The sequence below is a fragment of the Caretta caretta genome, chromosome 6 (assembly GCF_965140235.1).
Source record: "Caretta caretta isolate rCarCar2 chromosome 6, rCarCar1.hap1, whole genome shotgun sequence".
Classification (NCBI taxonomy): Eukaryota; Metazoa; Chordata; order Testudines; family Cheloniidae; genus Caretta; species Caretta caretta.
In genome coordinates this window covers 36,900,250-36,926,878 of record NC_134211.1, presented here as the reverse complement: position 1 = coordinate 36,926,878, position 26,629 = coordinate 36,900,250, and the positions used below count along the sequence as shown (strand labels likewise).

The following is a 26,629-nucleotide window of genomic DNA, read 5'->3' as shown; positions in this document are numbered from 1 at the left end:
GAGGGACTCTCCCAAGGGGACTCAGAGATCCAGCAACTGCTGTGGTTTAAAAAAAAAAAAAGTACTCTGTAGATTGATGAGCTGGAAAATAGAGAATTTAATGAGATGTGTTCTGTTGAAATGTGAATAATTACTGATCATCATTACTGATCTTCTGTGTCAGGATAAAATGACACTGGATTGTGAGTACCAGAATTTCAGGGTACATTTCTGTATTTAAATAAGTGCCATCTTATAACTTCGCTTTTGAATGAAGTATGAGAAACTGGATTGTGATAGAGAATGCTTATTCTAACACATGTGCCTTTTAGTAAGAGAAATGTAGCATGTACAGTGACAAAAACAAAATAATATTCAGTTTATTTTATTAACATATAGATATAGTGCTCCACTTTTAAAATCTCACTTAAAAATACTGTATAGGATAGTTGCTTTTTAAGCAGAAGGAATATATAGGAACCCAACAAATGTTCATTTAGCCAGTTAGTCTATTTAAGCATTTCTATCCTTTCACTCTTCCAGGCTCTTCAGAGAAAATTCTGTCTGGTAGCAGTGAAGAGGAACTTGAGGCAAGTTTGAAGAAGTGGAATCTCATGAATAAGCACCAAGCAGAATTACTTAAACCCGAGGTATTTAATAAATATATTGTTTAGGAGTAAATTCTTCTTTTAACTCCACCATATCAGAGATGGTCTATATGATTGATCTCACTATGGTTCCAAGAGAATAACTCAGGGCAGAATTTGGCTCTAGATTAACGTATTTGTACATATGTGTTGTTTGGTGGGTTAGTTTTGAGATTCAAACACACATGGACTAGAATCACAAATGTGGACTCATATTTTACACAGGTACCTCCAGGAGAATTGTCACCAACTATGGAGTCTTTACTGCCACAAAAAACTCTAGAAATCAGGTACACACTAGTTTTGTAAATTGTCCTAGGTCTAAATAACATATTCAGATATTTACATTTATTCTTGCCTGTTCCTACAAAGCTAACAATATGCGGTCAGATGAGGACACACTGCTTGTTGTGTACGCGTATAGTGCTGACTTAGCAACGTCATTGATTAACAGGTGTACATAGCACATAACACTTACAACAAGCTATATTATTCTGATTAACAGTGGAAGCATTCCAGTTCCTTCAAATAACCTTATTTCTCCACATGAGGAATCCTTGGAAAGCAGAAGTAGGTAAGAACAATATTACTTGAGATACTTATCACCAAGATTAACTGAAATCTACAGAACACTTAGTTCACCAGTAATCTACAGGTGACTTTGCCAGTTTTTGTAGTTTTGGTGGTTTTAAAGATTTCTATCAATTGCAGATTATTCCCAGAGTGTTATCCCACCATTTTTGTACCATCTTGATAATGTATATGATTCCACAGACATTATTTTGTATTAGTTGTTGTTGTTTTAATTTTCCAATATCATTATTTTATACTTTCTAAGGGTTCCACAGAAAAAAATGTCAAGTAGTCTAGAGGACTTGCAGAGTGAATCCCTGGAAAAGGTTGGTTCATAAGTATTTACAACTTTTAGCATTTAATTTGAAATCTTAAGAAATTAATGTCAATTTTCTGTCTGTTTGCATATGCTAAATATAACCAACACCAATACTGTATGTAAAAAAGGCTTATGATACTGTAGTTCAAACCCTCTCTCTCCCACCCCCATGTCTGAGCTTAGAATGAACCAAGTATTTGCTTTGTCCACACAAACACATCCTAATATTCAGCTTTTCAGCTAAACAAGGAATAAAGGGAAAATGCATTGACATGAAGTATCTCTAGTGTATAAATGGTAATGGGAATTAATATCCTTTTGAATTGCACATCTCAATGTGCCTTTAAGTTTCAGGACACATGATCACAAGAATTGTGCACTGGGCTACCATACAAATAAACAATATACTTTTTTTTTTTTAAAAGTAGATGTTTTTATTCAGAGTTGGATCTTTTCGGGCCTCACCATTACACTGAATTCATAAAAACACTCTATTTTTGTAGCATATTCTTCAGAATCAGCATCTGAAACCATGAGCATATTGACTCTTATTTCCTGTGAAATGTACAGTAGGAAGCTTTTAGCAGGTCCTGATTGACAACCATTAGCCTATTCTGTTTTATGACATTAAACAGTATTTATTCACTGTATAATTTCACCTTATCAGCAAATTGTAATGCTTTTGCTCAGGCTAAAATGGATTTAACCATGAACACAATCAACGTACACTTTGTTTTATGTATTTTAAAATAACTTTAAGTCCTATGAGTTGCAAGGACTTTAGTGGTAACAGACCTTTTAAACTATTAATTAGATCACAATTTAAAAATAAATTAAATTGCTAAATATTGAGACTATGATATTATTTCTGCCCAGGATTGTGGTTTGATTGTTTGCTTGTAAAATATATTTGTTACTTCCCAAGCCAGACTTCTGATATAAATGGCATTATTGAAACTGGTGGTGATGTTATATTATTTAAACAGTGGGAGCAGTGTTGTTAATGTCAAGGCTAAATGCATTTCAGGTTGGCTTATTTTTCACTTTGATTAAGTCTTATTTCAACACGATCAAAGGGATCATATTTTTACTCGCTAAATTTAGGTTTTCTCCCATTGCCACTTTAATTTTGTCAGAGTTTTGTTGCTTTTTTTGTATGACACAGTTACTAGGTTTGTGTAATATTGCTTATCCGTGCACATTGATACATCATTTTTAAATGGAATTAATGTAACCATATCCAGTAAAAATATGGTTAATTCCAAAATTTCTTCTAGATTTTCCTAAAACCTTTTCTGTGATCTTTTGATTTGTTAATATAACTGTAAACTAACAAAATATGTTTAAAACTTACTTTGTACTCATTTAATTGTAGTAATACATATGGTAAATGAATCAAGGACTAACATTTTTAGTTCCTTGTAGAATTTAAAGGTCTATTTTCTCCTTGATGTGCTCCTGTATATGTTGTTAATTTTAAAAGGCTATACAGGATGCATATGCAAAGGTAGGTGTGCAGGTATTCTAATTTGGGCCATGAGCTACTCAGATCTGACAAGCTAAGCGCTGTAGGCTTGGTCGGTATTTGGAGGAGAAACCAACAAGATGACACAGAAAATAGCATTAGTGAGTTTAGGTCTCAGATCAACAAAGCACGGAAGCATATGCTTAAATTTAAGCACATGACTAGTTCAGAGGAAATCAGTGGGACCTATATGTTTAAGTGCTATGCTGAATATGGATGGGATTATTCGTGTGTTTATAATTAAGTACATAGTTGCTTCGCTGAGTCAAGGCTTTAATAGTCTGTACTCTGTCATTGAGGCTGTAATAGCGCAAAACTAGGGGTACTGTATTGCTGAAGGTATAATATTTTACATGGGATCTAAGACTTAGGTTCTTTTTACTTGCAACAATTAAAGATCCCAAAACATTTTTTTTTAAAGTAGAAGTTAGCCTTGTTGACCCGGCCAAAGTACTGTTTGCATAATTACATTCCTACCTAATTATTCATTCAGCTTCAATTAGATAAGATATTCTTCATTTCCTATCCTAGATCATTATGTAATATTATATTGTTGTGGTATGTTAAAGAGCTGACATATCTAACACCACAGGAAGCAGTGAATAAGTGTTGGATAAAGTAATTCTTAATCTTTAGGTTGAATCCTGCCCCTGTGGAAATTGAAAGCAAAAAATCCCATTGATCTCAACAGAATGTAAATGGAAGTCATTTTGGTAAAGTGGCTGGGGAAAGACAGATGAGCTATATATTATTGAATGAGGAGAGAATACACCTCTTAATATCTTCAAATAGAATCACTATCTAGAAATCAGACTAAAACTGTTGTTTTGTGTTGTATGTATGTTTATACTAACATTTGTCTGTTACTTTTTTTCCATCAAACTTTGAAATTACCCTCCCTGCAACTCCGTAGCATGTAGACGGGAAACCAGTAGAACCTGTTTTAGAACAAGAGGTATATTGACTGTATCTTAACTCATTTAACATTTGCCTTCTGTGACTATGCATTGATGGAGTGGCCACTTTTTCACTTCTCATTCAGTGTCTCTTAAATTGTTTTTGTATTGTTAAAGTACCGACATTTTTTAAAAGGTGGGGGTAGGACTTGGGAGGAAAAACTCTATAGTCTAATAAAGAAAATAAAATCAGTTTTTTAATCACTCTTCAATCAATCAGAAAAGGCATAACGAGATCTAGTGGTTGAAAGCTGAAGCTAGACAAATTCAGAAAAGAATTACAGTGCAGTTTTAGAACACCGAGGGTAATTTATGATTGGAACAATTTACCTAGACATGTGATGGATTCTCCATCACTTGCTGTCTTTAAGTCAAAACTGGATTTCTGTCTAAAAGAACTGGTATAGCCAGCTTGAACAGGAGTTTTCATTTTGATCCAGAAAATTGTTGATGAGGTTATTTGCCATGTATTATGGTGGAGGTCAGATTGTCATCATCTAATGTTCTATTCTGGTCTTAATCTATGAAAATAGACAAATCTATGGTAAAAATTGCATTGATTTCAATGTGAGCTGAATAAGACCCTCTGTGTAGAAAATATGACACAGCAGTAGTTTATATTCTCACTAGCTTGAGGGATGGGGATGGATTTAAAAAAAAACTTAGCAGCAAAACATGAAAATAATACTTCGGTACAAAGTTACATAAAGTTATTACATATGAAATATAATAGCTGTGTAAAGTAATTACACATTACTTTTAGGGTACAATTGTATATTTCCCATGTATATTTTAGTAGCCATGGTTTCTATTGTATTTCTCCTGCAGCATGCTTAGTAAAGGTAGGGCTAGTATATGAGGGTACATGATATATTTCTGTGAGCTAAATCTGTTTTGTATTCTTTATCCTCATGCATTCCTTTCCTTTCATGTACTCTCAGATAATGCAAAAATAAACATTTAGCAATAAGGCCCTGATCCAAAGAACACCCACAGCTCCCATTGTCTTCAGTAAAAGTCAAAGGGTGCTCAGCACTTCTCCAGTGAGGACTTGGTATTTCTAAATTTCTCCCACTTCTGGAATGTGCACCGAGTCCTCAGTGATGGCCTCTCATCCTTTCATTCAGAAGAAACCCTGTACAAATAGTGATATCAACATTCTACTGAGAAATAACACTTTTACCTGGACAACTTTTCAAAGCTGGGAACAGCAAGTCCACCTGTGAAACCCACAACTTCAGCTTAAGAATAGTCTCACTAAACTCTTAAACAATGAGATTTGTGTGCATAAATACAGGCTTTTGCAGGCACATATGCAGTTTTTGTAATGCATCCATCATGCCTATTTAGAGAACTTGGCCCACCAGAGTAGGTGATCTTACAAAGGTTTACTGTAACAAAATTCAGTGTTTTCCTATACTTAGCTTAGTCTATGCAACAGAAAGGTAAATGGTCGCTTTGTACTGCTCACTTTCAGTACAATATATTGAATGTTGATGTTTTGTGGGCTTCATGCTGTGAACACTTACTACCAGGCATAGGCCCTACCACTATGAGTAGTACCATTGACTACAATGACATTATGCACAGTGCTAAGCACTGTGGCTGGGTGTGAGTGTAGATTGGGACCTGCTCTAGTATGAGACAGGCAAAAACTGTATGGAATAGTTAGTGGAGTTCATGTAACCACTCTAAACAGAAATGACTCTAAAATACAAGTTAGTCCATGCTTTTCCCTCTAAAAGTTATGTTAAAACTATTAATAATTAAAAAAATAAGTTAGTGTAAAGTACCTTAAATCTATGAAAATTATCTTAACTATATGTAGTTATTTAGCAAATTTTTTTAGCCTAACTTTGGTTTTCGTAAAAATGTGTCTTCTATTTAATATTCTCTTTGTTTTGCATCTGTATTCATACCTTGCTACTAGAGATCGGTGATTACATTTGGCTTAAGTTTGATTGAAACTCAAATGCTTCTGAGTTCACATTTCACTAAGGTGCAATTCTGTGTGGGAGTAAGGGTGCAGGTGGGAGGGAGCATACAGAGAAGAAGAGGGGGTGAAATAACACTGGAAAAACAAGGTGAAATATGGACCAAAGAGTATGCAGTGAAACTATGGAGTGGGAAAGGAGGAAAAGAAGGGCAAAGAAAGAAATTCTAATGGCAAAATAAATACAATGTATTTAACAATACTTTATACTTTAACATAATACATAGGTCCCCACTGTGTTACCGTAGCTTTGGAGGGTGGGTGGGGGGTGTTATATCCTTTATACACAATCACAAACTTCCCTTTAGCTAGAAAAACATGTTGTTGTGTTTAAATTAAATCACCCTTAGGAGAAAACCATGGTTTTAAAAAATATTTGCAACCTCCACATAGCTTTGCCTGTCCCTTGAATGAATACAGTGCCGTTTTTACAAATATTATACAAATAATTTGTATTTTTTTAAAAAATACAGAATAAACCATATGTGAAGAGTAACAAATATCAGACCTTGCCAGGGAAGCTTCTTCGACCCACACATAACGGAGATCATGGAACATACAATACTCCCACTTCCCTAAATGTATTTGGAATGAATGACAATGAGGACAACAGTGTACTGAGCCTGAGTATGTATTCATACTTCCCTGCAAGTGTTTGAATAATTGTGTATAAATATAAACAAACTCCTCTGTGTGATCCAGCTGATATAGCAAATGTTTTATATTCCTTTAAGCTAGAATAGTGGGCTGTTTCAGTCAGAGGAGTCAGGAAAGAAATTTCTGTTCCTTTTTAAGAGGGTACTTAAAATCAAAATGATGCATTAACTTACCTGATTGCAATGTAAAGGATATCTCTAAGGTCAGTGTACTGATTTCTGTTATGTTGAATGATAAAACTGTGCTGGCATCACATGTCATGTGCTTCTTGGATGTTAGCTAAATCATTTTGTTAAGCAACGAAAAAGATTAGAAATTGGCGAGGGGAGGTGGTATAGTGGGTAACAAACCTCTGCTGTTTAAAATCAGGACTTTAATCAAACCCCTTGCACACATGTGACTCTGTGAATAAGAAGTAATAATTGTTCAATGCAAAACCTTCCTGGGAACTCCAGAGCTCTCTCACCTCTTCTGCTAAACAAAACAGCTAGCCTGGCCAAGATAAAGACAACTTATAAAGCAGTTGGTTAAGAAAGTTATTTTAAAGAATTACTTTGCCCCAAAATATTAGCCATCTGACTAAAAAAAAATCTGTATTTTATTCTTTGTTTACAGTCTAACTAGCATGATTGTAAACACTTGCTTCAGGAGAAAGTCCTGGTGGTCTATTTTGTTATCAGTATATATTGCATATAACTCATTGATACTAATGAGAGAAAGATGCATTTGCTAGGGGGAGAAGAGACCCATCAGATTTAGAACTTGGAGGAAAGCGTTTAGCTTCTTTTCAAACTGCTGCCTAACTTAAGCATGTATTTTGTTTATTAAGGCCTAAAATTACATACATAACATGAAAAAAGAAAAGGAGTACTTGTGGCACCTTAGAGACTAACAAATGTATTTGAGCATAAGCTTTTGTGAGCTACAGCTCACTTCATCGGATGCGTTCAGTGGAAAATAAAGTGGGGAGATTTATATACATAGAGAACATGAAACAATGGGTGTTACCATACACACTGTAACGAGTGATCACTTAAGGTGAGCTATTACCAGCGGGGGGGGGGGGGGGGAACCTTTGTAGTGATAATCAAGGTGGGCCATTTCCAGCAGTTGACAAGAATGTCTGAGGAACGGGGGGGGGGGGGGGGGGGGCACAATAAACAAGGGGAAATAGTTTTACTTTGTGTAATGACCCATCCACTCCCAGTCTCTATTCAAGCCTAAGTTAATTGTATCCAGTTTGCAAATTAATTCCAAATCCGCAGTCTCTTGTTGGAGTCTGTTTTTGAAGTTTTTTTGTTGAAGAATTGCAACTTTTAGGTCTGTAATCGAGTGACCAAAGAGATCGAAGTGTTCTCCAACTGGTTTTTGAATGTTATAATTCTTGACCTCTGATTTGTGTCCATTTATTCTTTTACGCAGAGACGGTCCAGTTTGACCAATGTACATGGCAGAGGGGCATTGCTGGCACATGATGGCATATATCACATTGGTAGATGTGCAGGTGAACGAGCCTCTGATAGTGTGGCTGATGTGATTAGGCCCTATGATGGTGTCCCCTGAATAGATATGTGGACACAGTTGGCAACGGGCTTTGTTGCAAGGATAGGTTCCTGGGTTAGTGGTTCTGTCGTGTGGTGTGTGGTTGCTGGTGAGTATTTGCTTCAGGTTGGGGGGGCTGTCTGTAAGGAAGGACTGGCCTGTCTCCCAAGATCTGTGAGAGTGATGGGTCGTCCTTCAGGATAGGTTGTAGATCCTTGATGATGCGTTGGAGAGGTTTTAGTTGGGGGCTGAAGGTGACTGCTAGTGGCGTTCTGTTATTTTCTTTGTTGGGCCTGTCCTGTAGTAGGTGACTTCTGGGTACTCTTCTGGATCTGTCAGTCTGTTTCTTCACTTCAGCAGGTGGGTATTGTAGTTGTAAGAACGCTTGATAGAGACCTTATAGGTGTTTGTCTCTGTCTGAGGGGTTGGAGCAAATGCGGTTGTATTGTAGAGCTTGGCTGTAGACAATGGATCCTGTGGTGTGGTCTGGATGAAAGCTAGAGGCATGTAGGTAGGAATAGCGGTCAGTAGGTTTCCGGTATAGGGTGGTGTTTATGTGACCATCGCTTATTAGCACCATAGTGTCCAGGAAATGGATCTCTTGTGTGGACTGGTCCAGGCTGAGGTTGATGGTGGGATGGAAATTGTTGAAATCATGGTGGAATTCCTCAAGGGCTTCTTTTCCATGGGTCCAGATGATGAAGATGTCATCAAGGGGACGAGAGCTGAGGAAGCGTTGTTCTAAGTCGGCCATAAAAATGTTGGCATACTGTGGGACCATGCGGGTACCCATAGCAGTGCCGCTGATTTGAAGATATACATTGTCCCCAAATGTGAAATAGTTATGGGTGAGGACAAAGTCAAAGTTCAGCCACCAGGTTTTCCGTGGCATTATCGGGGATACTGTTCCTGATGGCTTGTAGTCCATCTTTGTGTGGAATGTTGGTGTAGAAGGCTTCTACATCCATAGTGGCCACAGATTACAGACCTAAAAGTTGTAATTCTTCAACAAAAAAAACCTTCAAAAACAGACTCCAACGAGAGACTGCTGAATTGGAATTAATTTGCAAACTGAATACAGTTAACTTAGGCTTGAATAGAGACTGGGAGTGGATGGGTCATTACACAAAGTAAAACTATTTCCCCTTGTTTATTCCCCACCCCCCACTGTTCCTCAGACGTTCTTGTCAACTGCTGGAAATGGCCCACCTTGATTATCACTACAAAAGATTTTTCCCCCACCCCCGCTCTCCTGCTGGTAATAGCTCACCTTAAGTGATCACTCGTTACATTGTGTATGGTAACACCCATTGTTTCATGTTCTCTATGTATATAAATCTCCCCACTGTATTTTCCACTGAATGTATCCGATGAAGTGAGCTGTAGCTCACGAGAGCTTATGCTCAAATAAATTTGTTAGTCTCTAAGGTGCCACAAGTACTCCTTTTCTTTTTGCGAATACAGACTAACACGGCTGCTACTCTGAAACCATACATAACATGGGATTTCCTAAGGGGGACTAGGTACCTAAATGCCCTTTGTGCCTACGAAAATCTCACTGTTAAACCCATATTTAAGCAACTAAGACTTCAGTTCATCAAATCACTTAAACGTGCTTTAACTACATACATACTGAAGTGCTTTATTAGAAGGGGTCCTAATTACAGAGTCTGATTATCAAACATGCTGAGTACCCCACTCTTCCCATTGAACTCAGTTTCCACATTTCTAATGAATTCCATGTAGCTTTGGGGAATGCTCCTTTTGAGATGTTTTTTAATTTTTGAGCTGTACAGTAGGTTTGCAACACATTACAATTGACTGGAAAGAGGTAAAAAAAAAGTAAGATTAGTAATAAACAAAAAGTCATCCCCATCTGTTTTAACTGACAATTTGTGCAAAACTTTTTAGGTTTCATACATGCCATAGCAAATCCACTTTCATTTACAGTGTAACTTTGCTTTCTGTCATTTTTTCCCCCTGCCTTTGATGCTTGGTTATTTATTTCTTTGCTTTTCTGTAACTTCATATTGCTGGATTTTCCATCATCTTTGCTTCTTCATCTGGCTTTCTGCTTCTTGGAATGGCTGAAGATCGCATCAGGAGTATTAGTGCACCAATATTAGGTACTGTATCAATCAAGATGCAATTGTAACCCACTGTGAATTTTCCTACTTGCTTGCTTTTCTGTTTTTCCCCTTTAAAAATGCTACTTGCAGGTGTGTGTTGGGAGTCCTAATTACATTAGGCGGGTATAATCCTGAAACAAAAGAACAGCTTTTCTTTTTAAAGTATTAGGTCTTGTCTGCACTGGGAACTTACTTACGCAGGGCAATGTCACTCAGGGGTGTGACAGATTCACCCCTGAAACGTAGCTATGCCCTGGTATAGACAGCACTAGATCATTGGCAGAATTCTTCCATTGACTGTCTCTTGGGGAGGTGGATTAACTACAGTGACAGGAGAACCCCCCTCTCATCGATGTAGGCGGTGTTAGCAGTCAAGTGTTATGGTGCTGCAGTTGTGCCCCGTAGCGTTTTAAGTATAGACACACCCTTAGTGTAGGATTTTCAGAAGCACTCAACAATGGACCCACTCTGCTGTCACTGATATCTGGTAAAGCGACCATTAACTTGGAGGGGAGGGGAGAGGCCAATGTTAAGAGCTTTAGAAAAATCCTATTCTCATTAAATCAAAATCTTGTAAGAAATTAGTGTTAAGATAGTAAATATTAATTATAAACTGAAAAACATCACCAGTACAAATGCTTTTATGTAAACTTGCCCTTTATGCAAAAAACGTAATCAACTTTTATTATTATTTGTGTTGAGGTTTTGCCTACAAGCCCCAATCTTACGGAATCATAGAAATGTAGGACTGGAAGGGCCTCTGAAAGGTCATCAAGTACAGCCCCCAGTGCTGTGGCAGGGCCAAGTATCCCTAAACCATCCGTGATAAGTGTTTCTCCAACCTGTTTTTAAAAACCTCCAGTGGTGGGGATTCCACAATCTCCCTTGGAAGCCTATTCCAGAGCTTAGCCACCCTTATTATCAGAAAGTTTTCCCTAATATCTCATTTAAACCTCCCTTGCTGCAGATTAAGCCCTTATTGCTTGTCATATCTTCGGTGGACATGGAGAACAATTGATCATCATCCTCTTTATAACTGCCCTTAACATATTTGAAGACTGTTATCAGGTACCTCCTCAGTCCTTTTTTCTCAAGACTAAACATGCCCAGTTTTTAACCTTTCCTTAAGTTTTCTAAACTTTTTTTTATCATATTTGTTGTTTCTTCTGGACTCTCTCCAATTTGTCCACATCTTTCTTAAAGTGTGACGCCCAGAATTGGACCCAGTACTCCAGCTAAGGCCTTAACAGTACCAAGTAGAGTGAGACAATTGCCTCCCGTGTCTTACATATGACACTCCTGTTACTATTTCCCAGAATAATGATATAATTTTTCTGCAGCTTCATCACATTATTGGCTCATATTCCATTTGTGATCAACTATAAATCCCTCCAATATCATCACCAACCTAATTATTCTCCTTTTTGTAGTTGTGCATTTGATTTTTTCCTTAAGTGAAGTACTTTGCACTTGTCTTTATTGAATTTTATCTTGTTGAACTCAGACCAGTTGTCCAATTTGTCAATGTTATTTTGAATTCTGATCCTGTCTTTCAAAGTGTTTGTAACCCCTCCCAATGTGGTGTCATCTGCAAATTTTATAAGCATATGCACCATTATCTATTCTAGTCGTTCATGACAATATTGAATAGTACAGGACCCAGGACTGACCTCTGCAGGACACCACTAGATACACTCTGCCATTTGACAGCAAACCACTGATAGCTACTCTTTGAGGAGGACCCCATTGTGCTAGGTGCTATATCACACGGTAAAAAAGGACAGTTCCTGCTCCAAGGGACATACAGTCTGATTGTTGTCCTGTGCCAATGTGGTTTCTCCTTGCATACTATAGGGAGATTGGAATCTAGTACTCAAGATGTACTGTGTAAATCTGAGAGAATTGTGACCTTTGTTCAGAAGGACTGCATAGTACAAGTTGAATGTCTCACCCAAGTGATTTGAGACGTCCCTGGGTTTATATGGGACCTTTCTCCATGGAAGCACCCCCTTCAGTAAGGATTGGAACCAATATTTAACCAGGTTGCTCAGTCACCCCGATATCCAGGAAGGATGTAGGGAAGAATAAAAGGAACAACTGCAGCAAACCTTAGCCCTGTTTCCATTTCTTTCTTACGGCATTTCTAAGATGGAAGGGCCCAGAAAATTAAAATAACTCTAGAATTAGACAAGTGTACTAGGTGAGTTTCCGTATAATACTGTTCCTCATGATTTCACAAATTTGTGAGGATTCTACCCCCCTAGCGAAAAGCTGCATAGTACTTTTGTTTAGTTTCTTATGGCACTTCTTGACCAATCAGGATTTCACAATTGTCATACTGGCCCAAATTTTTGGCTGGCATAACTGCATTATTTGGCCCTGTATCCATACACTAGGATCACCTCAGACTTCATGATTATAAGACGAGGGAATTAGAAGTTGTTATAACACACACTTGGCCAGCTCTGATAATCCACCAGAGGGCAGTGTACCAGTGTGGATGAACTATTTTGTTAGCTACAGACAGGATATAAAGGGCATTGACCAGACCAGCTGCTGCTGTTCATTAATGAGACTGAGTTTGCTAAAGTAACACAGAGCCACTGTGACAGGTCTGTTGGGCTCACTCCCTTCCTGAATCTCTAAACAGCTGACCCAGCCATCCCCCACATGGTGGCAGCCATGCATTACTCTAAATGCTATTTACTATATGACTGATGTCATTACTATTTAAGGAACTTTCTAAATCAGTGGTAACACTGTGACACAAGTTCAGTTCTTCCCACAGACAACAGCTAAATTCTGCTTCACTGAAGTTAATGGGAATGCGCTAGTTTACTTGAGAGCAGAATTTGCCCTTTTTCAAAGTAGGATTCCTTGAATGAGTTGGAATAAATGGTATCAATCCAAATGATTTTCAGAGGTGAAGTTGAGTGGGGGTACACACTCAAGTTTTTGCTCAGTGATTCACAGACTTCACAGTTGGTCTAAATTGTCTGACTGGTGTGTATTCTGACTTTCTGTATAGTGGCATTTGTTAGTGAAATTATTTGTTTTTAAAGCCGTTATGGCTTCATTTCTGTGAAGCATTGCCTTCTAGATTGTTTCTGAATTAATAACTTGTACATTGTGGACAAGTAGCTTAAATAACCTATCTATTGTTTTTAATCTCAGGAGAGACAGAGAATATGGATGGTACAATAATTTCAGATGAACTTTCACCCCTTTCTTCTGGAACAGAATCGGGTCCACAGTCTCCATTGTCTCCAGAAAATAAAAAGAGCCCAAAAGGCATCAGGAAAATCTGGGGAAAGTAAGACCTTCTAATTCTTTATCCATGCCCTGTCAAAATGTTTCAGATGAGAACATTTTCAGTTTACAGCATGTTCTAGAAGACCTAGAGGATCTGTACCTGTAATAAAACAAAATGTCAAATGCAGTAATGAAACTCAGCAACTCCGCAGTGTCCATGTGGGCGGGTATATGTGTACACATAAGATTAAGAGAAAATGGATTCCAGTACTAATAAAGGAGCAGACATGCTATAGGAAGAAATTCAATACAAAGGAGAAGTCCTCTAATTTCTTAATGTAATACATTCGTTGGAAGCCAAAAAACTTTAATAACCATATTTTTTTTTCACTAGCCTTCCATTTCTGAAGGCATAAATTACAAATACAGGTTTAGTCTTACCCTGTCCTGTCAGACACTTGCCTATTTCAGGTCACCAGTCGTTTGACAGTCTGAGTCCCAGTGTTTAGACTGGGGTACAGTGTCAGGACTGAACAGTGTTACTTGCAGAGCACAGTGCTTTCCACAAGGTTTGGTCTAGCTGCCTAATCTAACCATCTGTGTAACCATCTATTATATAACCATATATATATGTAACCTTTCTTGAGTTTGCTCAAGAAAAGATTATTAAATGGTCCCAGAAAAAAAATATAATAGCCAGATCTTAAAGTTTCCTTGGAACTTACAAAAAGCTGAAATTATCAGTGAGTTCCGTATCTTCTCTCTAGCTTTAGTATAAATGTTTTGGGATTAGTGGTGGGCTAATATATCTTTCTAGTGTATTTACATTTTATGTATGAAATGGAAATGCTGTATGTCATGCTCTAATACTTGGTGTTCTGCTCTCTGTAAAGAATAAGAAGAACTCAGTCAGGTAACTTCCATGCAGACGATTTAGGTTTGGCTGAATTTCGAAGAGGTGGTCTCCGTGCAACAGCTGGACCTCGATTATCTAGATCAAAGGAAACAAAGGGGCAGAAGAGGTAATCACTCTCTCTTATAATATTGTATTACTTTCAGTGCATGAGAGGTAGTATTGTGAACAGAGTGTATCTCCTGTGGTGAAGTACTGTCCAGCATACTTCACTAGAAATTAATCTCACTATAACTAGAAAGGATTTTTCTGGCTGAGCTTATCTGCACTGTTGCAGTTGCAGGGGGTAATGACAGCTTCTGGCTGAGTCTGAGAAGCCATAATTGCTCTTGTAACAAAGAGCAAGTGTAGCATGACGTCCTCCTCTTCATTCCCTGCTTTGGGAATAGCTGCAGGATGCCTGGGAATGAAGGATTTCATCATAACTCTCCCCACATGGATGATGGAAATTTCTCTCCTTTCTCCTCTCTCCTCTGAGTTTTTCAAGAGTAGGTTGAGCTGAATCTACGTAAGAACGTTCAAATTAACATACTATATATTGCAATGTCTATTTACCATATTATGTACTGCAGGACTAGATATTAATTCTTTTTACTGGAATCCAGAGCAAAGAGAAGCACATCAGTAGATATTAGTAATTACCCACATGGCAGAGACTCTGGTACAAATGCACCTTTTGGCTGTTTTTCAAACAAGATCAAAACAATGTGCAAGCAATTGGTCCATGAATTGAAGTTAATTTGTTTATAATCTTTTAAACATTTCTCAGTGTTGTCAACTGACATTAATGAACCTTGCAGGATCAGGTCCTAACTTACTAATTGGTATGGTGTTGTTTTTTTTTAACAGAAGTTGGAAAAAAATATATTTAAAAGTGTTAAAGTAAAACTATTATTAAAGCATCGCTAACCTCCCCATGCCAGGTTAGAAGGCTTTTCTAAAGTGTCAGTTAATTGTCTTTAGTGTGATCCTCATACAGCACTTGTGCTTTTCAGTGACTACAATGCCCCATTTGCTCAGTGGAGCACTGAAAGAGTTTGTAACTGGCTTGAGGACTTCGGTCTTGGTCAGTATGTCATTTTTGCACGGCAGTGGGTGACTTCTGGCCACACGTTATTAACAGCAACACCTCAGGACATGGAAAAGGTAAGAAATCTGGAATTATTGCTGTCTATTAGGCAGGTGTAGATGGCTGGTCCTTTATTGTATCAGTCTATTGGCCACTTTTAGATGCAAGCATCAAAATATAGCAGCTAATTCAAAAAGGTGCGTAGTCTTCTTTATGTAGCAAAAACTAAAATCAGTCTCTCTCACATGCACGAGTTCTGAGATAAAAGGCACCACATAAGGACAAGCTATTTATTATAATTATTTTTTTTATTACAGGAACTAGGAATAAAACATCCTCTGCACAGGAAGAAATTAGTTTTGGCCGTTAAATCAATAAATACAAAACAGGATGATAAGTCTGCACAACTAGATCATATCTGGGTGACACGTAAGTGCTTGTGGAATTCTGGGACTAGAGGTTGGGTTTTTTACCTCAACTGAGAAGTAATGAAAATGTGTCATGTATTTCTTGTACACAGTGAATGAGAGTTCTCATAGAAATGTATGTTAAAGCCAGCTGATTATCGAATTGATTGATCGTCTAAACGTACTGTAACATAGTGGCATTTGGAATATTTCATTGGAAGAATATTTTAGAGATTTACATTTTAAAAGTTTGGTTTTCTTGAATGCCAGTTATAATGAATATGCCTTATTTTTTCAAAGCTTACTTGCTTTTTGATTTCTGTGGAAATCATAACTGAATTTAGGACTCAGAAAAAGGCAACTGGAATTCAGCTTAAAATACCTCAGGCCAGGGATCAAGCAACCCCTCCAATGTAACCGCCTTGAGGGGGACTGAGTGCGAGTAACTAGATTTTTTATTCCTAATATGAAAGGCGCTAAATGGTCCTGTAGAGTCACATGCTCAGTCATATATTCCATCCTCTAAAGCATTTCAGGAATTTAATTTGTGGGTTTTGGTGGGAGCTGCCTGCCGCTCTCAGACAAAGGGAGGGCCATTTTGGGCAGAAGGCCTTGAAAGGGCAGTGAAAAAGAGAATAGGTGACTCATGAGTTTCTGAAGAGGGTCAGAGGACCCTGAGTATGAGTGAAGGTGCAGAGGGTGTGGAATTTCATCTTCAAGGATTGTTTCGTGATCTGAAAAGACTTCTAAATCTGGATTTGTTTTCTCCACTATTTTTATATTTTCAGGATGGCTTGATGATATTGGCTTACCTCAGTACAAAGATCAGTTTCATGAATCCAGAGTTGATGGGAGAATGTTGCAATACTTAACTGTGGTAAGAAGGTTTTACCATAAAACCGCTTTCCCCCCATTCAGACTGACTCTGAACCCTCCATCTTGCAAACACAGTAGATTCTGCTTAAAAGCAATCCTGATATTAGCAACTTCTGATTAATGGCAACATATTGCCAGGAACCAGTCCCATCCCATTAACGTCAGCGTTAATGGAATTCAGATATTAGCAACAGCATGCTCCTTATTAGCAACTTCTTTTGGAAGAAAAGAGCCACCTGCACACAGGTTTGTGAGGCTGCAGCCAGGGAAGGAAGTGCTGGGACATATCTTCTCTGGTTGCAGCCTCGAAAACCTGCCTGCGGCCATGCTTAGCACATCCCAGTACTTCCTTCTGGGGATGCAGCCCAGCAAACGTTCCTGCAAACAGGGACCACATAGGAAGTAAGGAGCTGTGGGCTGGGACGGGAGGCCGTGGGCAGAGCAGTAGCAGGGAGAGGGGCTGCAGCCCAGATGTTGGAGCTGCACAGTACCTCTCCCTGCATTCTCCGGACTGCACTTTGCCAGGGGACTGCATACAGGGAAGGAAGCACTCAACAGGTTGAACCCTGACCCCAGGAAAGTGCAGGGAGAGGTACCGAGTAGCTCCGTGTGCCCTGCATCTGGGCTGCAGCTTCCCTCCCCGCTGGCATGTTTGCAGGGTTTCAGACAGGGAAGGCCTGCCCAGTGCTTTCTTCCTTAGCTGCTGCCTGAGAAACCTGCTTTCCATTTATTAGCAGCTGCCCCATAATAGCAACTTTTTGCTGTCAACCCAGGGGTTGCTAACAAGCAGAGTGTGCTGTGTTCAGGAAAGAGGAGGGAGTTAGCTACTATTTTACGGATAACTTTCCAGCAATATTCCTTTTAGTCTGGGACTTCGCTCACATTCAAAAGAATCTAAAGGATCTATACAAGGCAAAAATTGGGGGGATGGGGGTCACCTTATCTACTGAATGGTGGAGGGAGAGCCACCCAAAGATAAACCAGTAGTCGCTATATCTGCCTTAAGAATAGCATACAGGAGATTCAACTGCAGCTGGCTACTGCAAGACATCTGACTACCAGGACCATATCCACACAGTATGTTTAAGAGTATAATGACCTAGAGTGCGTGCAGCTCAGGATATTTAGCCTGGTCACTTGATAACTGATATTTAGCACTGGAGACCAGTATTGAACCCAGTATGTTGTAAGGCCTTGACCAAATTGGTATCAGAACCATACAAGCTATAGCTATGTTTAAATATTTATTGATGGTAAGGCTCTAGCATCACTTCCCTGTCTAGTGTGGATAAAGAATTTTCTTTTTGTCTTGTAACTGCAATAAAACAATTGTATAATTCAACTGGGTATTAGTCCATAATATAACTTTGGAAAGCACTGTTCTCAGAAGAAAATTTCTGTCCCTACTGATCAAGGAGACCATGCTAGAACCCTGATATCTACCACTTTATTTAAATGTGGCCATAACAAGTATGACCCCCTGTGTGGACATGGTCTTACTCAACTGAGAAATACTCCATCTCCAGTTTCTACTTAAAAGACCAATAGTCTTATAGATTAATTTTATTAAGATTCAACTGTTTTTTCTAACAGGAATGCATACCATTGATCTAACCTGGATTTCTTTGATACATACAAATGTCACAGCATTTATTTTCCAGGGGGTGCGGGGGGGAAATCGGATTGTGCAGTGGTATTCTATGCCACTTTTACCCAGGCTTTTCCTCTTTCAGAATGACCTTCTCTTTCTGAAAGTCACCAGCCAGCTGCATCATCTCAGTATTAAATGTGCCATTCACGTGCTGCATGTCAACCAGTTCAACCCCCATTGTCTACGTAGGAGGCCAGTTGATGAGGTAAAGAAGAAATTTGTGTGGCTTGAGTCTAGTGTTTTGATGCTGCATGCTCTAGCCCTACCCCCTCTGCTCCTGCTTGCCACCAAAGGAGTTATTCACTAGTGAAAGAAAACTAACTGTACAAAATACCGGCCACTGCAGCCAGGAGCTGCCTTTGGAATCTCCTCAGGGAAGATCCACATCACAGAGGAGGAAAATAGTGTAAGTTACTGCTTGTCCTCTTCCATGTCACCAGCTCAAACCCAAGAGCAGGTTCCCTTCTGTGTTCCCATGTGGAAGGGAGCCAGGTAGCATTAAGTAGATTGGCACAGGTGGTGTAATGGGATGTATTGAGAAAGGGACAATTTTGGCTGAATATCCAGAAAAGCTTCTGAAGAGCGAGATCTCTCAACACTGTAGAACAATTTCCCGTGGGGCAAGGTAGAAGTTCCATTGTTTGGTCACACATTGGGACCAGCTCTGCACTCTCAGTGAGATGGACTACAATGGCAGTAAGTATATGCCATCTGTAAGTGCCAGAGCTGGTTGAATAAATTATTCAGTGAATTTTGCATTTACTTTTAATTATTCAACCACTTTTTTTCCATTGTTCTCCCAGTCTGTAAAGTTTGGCAAATCATTCACAACTATGTAAGAATTTAATAATATTTTTGAGTGAACTCATTGAAATTTTTTATTATTTACTCAACTCTACTAATTTCTCAAGCAGTACTCTCAACAGCACATAAACTAATTTAGCCTTTCTCCAGCCAGCATCAGTTCTTCTCTTAGGGTATGTCTACACTACCCACCGGATCAGCGGGCAGCAATCGATCCAGTGGGGATTGATTTATCGTGACTAGTCTAGACTCGATAAATCGACCCCTGAGTGCTCTCCCATCGACTCCTGTACTCCACCGCCACGAGAGGCACAGGCAGAGTTGATGGGGGAGCAGCAGCAGTTGATTCACTGTAGTGAAGACACTGCGGGGAGTAGGTCTAAGTACGTTGACTTCAGCTACGTTATTCAAATAGCTGAAGTTGAGTAACTTAGATCGATCCCCCCACCTAGTGTAGACCAGGGCTTAGTCTCTGTATTAAGTACCTAGATAATACAGTAATGGAAACCTTAAAAATAATAATAATTTTCAATATTTTTTGCAGCATAAATAGTCTCTGCATATTGTCTTTTATATGAAGCAGTAGTTCTTAGGTTTCCATCTGTAATAGAATGTACTTTCCATTTCACCCACCAATCCAGATTCTCCAAATCTTCTGAGAGCTGCACAAGATGCTCAGAGCAAAACAGGTTATCTCAGAATCTGGGAAATAGTGATTGTTAGGGAGGAGGAATGATTTAATAGTAACTGATAACGAGGCAGGCATGAAAGGTAAACTCATTAGCTGAGGTTTAGCCTTTTTCAAGTATTGAACTATATTTTCTTAGCTGAATTGTGTCTGCATGTATGTATATAAACTAAAATTCTCTGTGTAAAGAAGAAGAGTATATTGTCTTTTTGTGGTTGCTTTTACAGAATAATATTTCACCTTCTGAAGTAGTGCAGTGGTCTAATCACAGAGTGATGGAATGGCTCAGATCAGTAGATCTGGCAGAATATGCACCAAACCTTCGAGGAAGTGGAGTTCATGGTGGCCTCATTGTGAGAACTGGTTCATAATTTTATTCCTTTTTTTTTGTATATTAACTTAGAAAATACATTTCCAGATTACTTTACCAAAACTACTGTAGCTGTTTAATTTCCAAGCATGAAACAGAAAGAGGAATATACCTTAATTTTAGTAATCTGATGATGTATACTCACTGATCAACCTTCTTAAAAGCTATTGAGTCTGTTTTATGTAAATTAATTTTTACAACATAGGAAATGTAAAGAAAAAAGAAATATTAGAAATCTAAAAAAGCAAAATGATGTCACATTGTCTTCCGGACTAATAGGGAGTGCATGAAATAGAAAATTTCTTACTGATAATTTCCTTTCTACTAGCAGCATCTCCCACAATTCTGGATGTGTGGGCTGCTCCCCTCCTCTCTGTAGCTCTCACAGGCGAATTAATATCTTGGTGCTGCATGCTCTGTCCATGCCCTCCTCTGCTCCTGCTTGCCACCAAAAGAGTTATTCCAAAGCTGGAAAAACTTGTATAACAATACGGGTAACTCCAGAGTAAGCAGACTGACTATGTACAGTGGACCAAAAAACGGTCACATAGTAAAGATTCCACTCAACATCTGACCTTTTGGCTCATAAGCCATTCAAGGTGGGTAGATTTATGGGAGAAGCTACGAGCAAAAAGGAAATCATCAATAAGATGTATTTTCCTGTTCTGCAGCCCAGCATCCCCCACAGTTCTGGACATCTGGAAAGTAGTGAGCAGTGAACAGGGAGGATTATAGAAAAGATCAGAAAGAAGGAGGCTGGGGGAAATGTAAGATTTGTAATAATGTAAATTTTAAGATTTGCAAATCTTATAATGTAAATTTTAAGATTTGCAAATCTTATAATGTAAATTTTAAGATTTGCTCAAAGGGGATTATTATTTCTGGGCCACCTCCTGCAGCAACTTTCTGCCAAAGGAAGCATCTGCAGGTGATAGGAAGGACACATTACAGTGCTGGATAAAGGTCGTAGCTGTTGAGCAGGTGGCATCCTTGCAAATTTCCAGTGTGGATGCATTTCTTTCTGTTCCTGAGGTTGCCGGGGATCTCCTGGAGTGTGCCCTGACCCCGTTCAGAACAGAATTTTGAATGCCTTGTGTGCCTCCACACCGCAATGGAGGACTTGGAAGCTGCAGGTCTTTTTTTTCCCACTAAAAAAAAAAAGAAATAGGCTGGCCCATCTTCTCATGGATCCTTTATGTTTGAGGTAGATTTTCAGAGCTTTTCTGACATCTGAGGTGTCACCCCTCTTCTCCATGGACACAGTGAAGGATGGATCAGCTCTTGGGAAGTGTGGAAGGAAGGGTCCAGCTTAGGGATAAAAGAGTCAGGAGTCACACTGACTTGTCCTTGTGGAACATGCAGTAAGGTTCCTGCATCGATATGGCTGCGAGCTCTAGCGCTCACCTGGCAGGTGTGATGGCCATCAGAAGGCAAGTTTTGATGGAGAAATAGAATGCTGGTATTGACATCAGTGGTTCGAGGGGATGACTTGTCAGGGCCAGGGCTTTGGAGCAGAGCCCGGAGCTGGAGCGCAGAGCAGCTCTGGAGCAGTGGAGCTGCAGGTTTTTGCCTGGAGCTGGAGCAGAGCCGGAGCACAGCTCCAAAGCCCTGGTCAGGGCTCCTTGTTTCGCTTTGGTTGTTCACGTACACGACCATTTTTGTGTTGTCTGACTGAATCAGAACATGTTTCTCCTCTACACTGGATTGGAACCATGGCAGCTACAGCTTGACTGCTCTTAGCCTTAGGAGGTTTATGTTGTAACCCCTTTCCGCTGCGCTCCAGCTGCTTTAAGTGGTTTGGGACTCCCAAGTGTGCTCCTCAGCTCTCCAGGTTGGCATCAGTTATGAGAACCAGCGGATCTGGAAGACACATGGGCATAGCATTGCAGATATTGCCCTGGGCTAACGACCATTTTAAGGAGCTGAGCATTAGCAGCAGGACCTTTATGCAGTCCTTCATGTGTTCTGGGGAGTGGCCCACACCTTTAAGATGAAACCTTGAAGATGCCTGATGTGTGATTGTGGCCATGGAGTGATCCCTGCGCACGGCCCTAGGAGGCCTAGTTATTGAAGGTCCAGTGCTAGGGTAGGCCTCTTGCAGCTCGGGAACAACGTGAGAAGGTCCTGAATCTTTGGAACCTTTCTAGAGGTGGGTAGATCTTTGCTATTGAGGTGTGTGTGTCTACTCCTAGATGAGCTGTTTTGGTAGACTAGGTCAAGGAGCTTTTCTTGACATTGATAACAAACCCATGCGCCTGGGATGGAGCTCTGTTCAAGATGTCCAGGAAGGGGACACAGATGTATACCCTTGGACCTAAGCCTGGCTAGCAGTACCACAAACATCTTGGTAAAGACCCTAGTGTAAGAGGACAGGCCAAATGGAAGCATCCAGTACTGATAATGCTTCCTGCTGTAAGAGAACCTTAGACATCTGTGAGGACACGGTCTGATAGGAACTTTCGAGGTATGCATCTGCCAGATCCACTGAAGTCAGAATATCCTCGTGGGACAGGGATGATACAGTAGAGGCCAGGCTCTCCATCCACTTGAGCCTTTTGAGGTCAATATGGCTTGGATTCCCCCCTTGCATTTTTGAAGACGGTGGAGTAAAACCCTAAAGAATCTTTCTTCTGGGGAAGTGTTCTCATCTTTTAGATATGGGAGGGAGAGAGATCGTTTTCTGTAGCAGATTGTGAGTTACAGGGTTGTAGGAGACGGGGGAGAAAAAGTCAGAGGACCTGATGGATCTTGTGTACTTCCCCCCGCCCCTTTTTCCCTTTATGTATTTGCATGCATTGAGAGCACAGGTGCTCTCTTGTGGCTTTGGGTGAGACCTTTGGTAGGCAGCTATCCTTAGGGCTAAAGCCCTCTCAAGAGAACTTTGAGTGCAAAGCCCTTTGGCAGTGAGTCTCCAAGCCCATGTCAACTGACTAGGGCTCACAACTGCTGTCTAGGCTAGGGGTTCGGGCTTGGGCTGGAGTCTAGGCTCTAAGACCCTCCCCCCACGCTGGGTTTCAGAGCCTGGGCTCCAACCCAAGCCGGAGTAAGTATACAGCTATTTTTAGCCCAGAATGTGAGCTACGCAAGCCCAATTCAGTTGAACCAGACTCTGAGATTTGCTGCTGTGGAGGGAGTTTCACTGCATAGATGTACCCCCAGAGCCCTCCCTGGCTGAGTCTATTCCTCCAGGGAGTGGGGAGGGGATATGACACTAGAAATTGGGAAGGAGGGTACTGTTTATGAGCCTGACTTCTTTTCCCAGGTCACTCAGGACCCACTTTAAGACTTGGGGTGGGGAGAAGTCTCCCCTTGGGACTTGCATCCTGAGTTGACTGACTGGCATTGTCCTCATCTTTACAGCCTCTCCCTGCTTTGTTCAGAGACTCCCGGTCTGCTTTTTCCATGTTGAAGTCGCCCGCACATCCCTCTTTGACTCATGGCCCCAGGACCTAACAGAGTTCGGGCCAGAAAGCTGGGTACAGTTCACAGTCTTCCAAGCCAATTTCACAGATGGGGCGTTGTTTAGATTTTGCCCTATGCTTTTCGGGCTGCTCCATCACATCTGAGCAGTGCAGAGAAGCCAGCAGAGAGGCATGGTAGCAGAGCTCAAGGTGAGTTAAGTCACCTGACTGTAAGCCAACCCCGGGATGAGAGAGACTAGGGAGGGAAAACTGCTCACCCTTGCCCCCAAAAACCCCGAAAAGAGGAAAATAGGTGGCAGCAACAGAACCACCATTCACATGCTGCCACAGAGGGGATGTAGCCAGAATGAGTAGTGCCAAGACTTTTATGCATCTCTGCACTGCAGAGGGGGGAGCAGCCCAGATGTCCAGAACTGTGGGAGGTGCTGGGCTACAGAAAAGAAATTATACAGTGGAAATTACTTTAACAACTTATTGATAAAACATCACCAGAGCTGTTCAAAGAAATAAAGTGAACTTATGAGACAGAGGCTGGTCACAGATAAAGAATTTCCCTGGGTCGCTGAGCTGTGGCACCTTTGCAACAATCAGGAATTGTTTAGACTTGGGAGTTAAGATGACAAGCAGCTAGGGTACATCTACACTGTGTTTTAAAACCCACGGCAGCAAATCTTCGAGCCTGGGTCTACAGCCTTGGGATCATGCTACGGTGTTGGAACCAGCAGTGCTCCAGCCTGATCCTGAATGACCATAGCTGTGGGTTTTAAAACACAGTGTAGATGTACCCTTAAGTAAAATAAGGGCACTTTGAGTACAGTGAGTTGCCTTTACAAATGTTTAGGGCTTTTGTTTCACTTTCTTTGCAACATAAAATTACCACAAGTATTTCCTAACTTCTCTATATGTTAATACAGGAAATAGCTAAAGAGCACTGCAAATACTGACATAATGTTGTTTAGTTAAAGGCATTTGGAAAGTTTTTTCAGGTGACTCCTGTCACTTACACTAGTTACTCAAGAATGAGTGAGACTTTTATTTATTTCTCTGATAGTGTCTGACAGAAACGTAATTATTAAGAACATACAGATCAGCATTATAGGATGACTACTTTTTTTAAATATGTTTGATGTTGTAGAGGTTTGTCTACATAAAGCATAATTTTTGTGGTGTTCTTAATAGATTCTTGAACCTCGCTTTAATGGTGACACACTGGCAATGCTTCTTAACATTCCACCTCAAAAGACCCTCCTGAGACGGCACCTGACCACTAACTTTAATGTGTTAATTGGGCCAGAAGCACAACAAGAAAAAAGAGAAATAATGGAATCTACAGCTTACACACCTCTGACTACCACTGCTAAAGTTCGGGTATGCCACTCTGAATTCTAGGATCTCTCAGTGTAGTTCAGTTTGCTTTTCTTACAAACTAAGGGGCCAACTCTGGGAAGTGGGGGAGGCCAGTTCCCACTAAGGTTACATTTTAGTTATTCTTAATTTTAGTCTTCTTTGATATTCTTAATACACAGAGATTCAGCACAAACCCATCATAATTTACTAAAGAAATAAACATGCAATATCAATACCTTTTATTCAAAGGAAACGCAATCCAAAACAAAATATTGATTTTTATCAATAACTGTTCCCAGTTTTAAAGATTTAACCAAGTTTCATAAAAAAGTTTCTGAACTGAATAGCGTTGAAAATTTAAAATCCTCTTCTTTTGAGCTCCTACAGTATGTTTGATGCCAAGTATACAAATGGTATCTGTTAAATCAGAGCTTTTCCCAGTGGCCTAATACAGTGTTAGGATTTGCAGAACATATACATCAACTCTAATTGAAGCCAAAAATAGAGCGAGGGCTGTTTGTAGACCTGATCTTGCGGATACTTATGCACTAGTGACTTCATTTTTGTATTGATTTCAATGGAGTCTCTCAGACAGGTAAGTGCTATGCTTGCTACCTATGACCCCAGCTTAAGACCATCCTTGTTGAGAGAAGTACTGAAGCCTACACTTGTGGCTTTGACTCAGCAAAGTACTTAAGCACCTGGGTAACTATAGACACATGAATTGTAACTTTAAATAATAGTTTAACATATGATGTTTTCAGTTGGCAACTGTATGACCAGCGAAGTCAATTAATCTGAGCTATGGTCAAACCCTACTAAATCACGCCAATGGGGGGGGAGATTTTTCGTGAATTAGCAAATATACAGACAACCATGATTTTAAAAAACTGTCACAAAACACACTTGTTCAACTGTGAGAATTCATCATGATCCTAGTAAATGTACTGTAGTATAGCTAGCAAAGATAATCGAGGGGTGTTAATCTCAGCACAGTGTTCTGCTATTATATCCTTTAGTAACAAACCTACAAGGAGGGATGATTAAAGCTGCATTTTTCTAGTTTGTAGACTTCAGTCAAGATTTGTGCATTGTTGGCATGTACAAAATTGTAACTTTACATTTTAGACCAGTTGTTTCTCTTATGTAAAACTTTATATTTCATTATTTTAGCCAAAGAAACTTGGATTTTCACATTTTGGAAACCTAAGAAAAAAGAAATTTGATGAATCTACAGATTACATTTGTCCCATGGACACAAGTCCAGGTGCAACTAATGGTACTCAGAAGAGCTATGGTGGATACAAAGGACTTAATCAACTCACTGATAGGGAATTGGACAAACTGGATCAGGTGGGACAAATAGATTGATGTCATTCTCATCTCTCATCCTCTACATGCATTCCAAAGCTTGCCAATAACCTTTTGTTACCATATAACAAAGTCTCTGCTACATCCGCATGAACTTATTGAGAACGTACGTATGGGCTGTGGATGCTTTTGAAGAGTT

General features: G+C 39.8%; 1 protein-coding gene across 12 annotated transcripts in view; it reads left to right on the top strand.

Annotated features, from left to right (window-relative positions):
- Nucleotides 1–26,629, top strand: part of PPFIBP2 (PPFIB scaffold protein 2) — a 222,714-nt gene that overhangs the window by 191,724 nt on the left and 4,361 nt on the right. For 10 of the 12 annotated variants that reach the window (XM_075129436.1, XM_048852573.2, XM_075129435.1 and 7 more), the window contains 16 exons: nt 523–629; nt 852–916; nt 1,132–1,200; nt 1,465–1,525; nt 3,957–3,998; nt 6,466–6,619; nt 10,285–10,317; nt 13,495–13,633; nt 14,466–14,594; nt 15,481–15,631; nt 15,872–15,983; nt 16,750–16,838; nt 18,571–18,693; nt 20,208–20,333; nt 24,952–25,140; nt 26,293–26,472. In XM_075129436.1, coding sequence (XP_074985537.1) covers nt 523–629; nt 852–916; nt 1,132–1,200; nt 1,465–1,525; nt 3,957–3,998; nt 6,466–6,619; nt 10,285–10,317; nt 13,495–13,633; nt 14,466–14,594; nt 15,481–15,631; nt 15,872–15,983; nt 16,750–16,838; nt 18,571–18,693; nt 20,208–20,333; nt 24,952–25,140; nt 26,293–26,472 — 1,769 coding nt within the window. The remainder of the gene's footprint in view (nt 1–522; nt 630–851; nt 917–1,131; nt 1,201–1,464; nt 1,526–3,956; nt 3,999–6,465; nt 6,620–10,284; nt 10,318–13,494; nt 13,634–14,465; nt 14,595–15,480; nt 15,632–15,871; nt 15,984–16,749; nt 16,839–18,570; nt 18,694–20,207; nt 20,334–24,951; nt 25,141–26,292; nt 26,473–26,629) is intronic. The other 2 variants (XM_075129432.1, XM_075129430.1) reach the window with 2 other exon arrangements.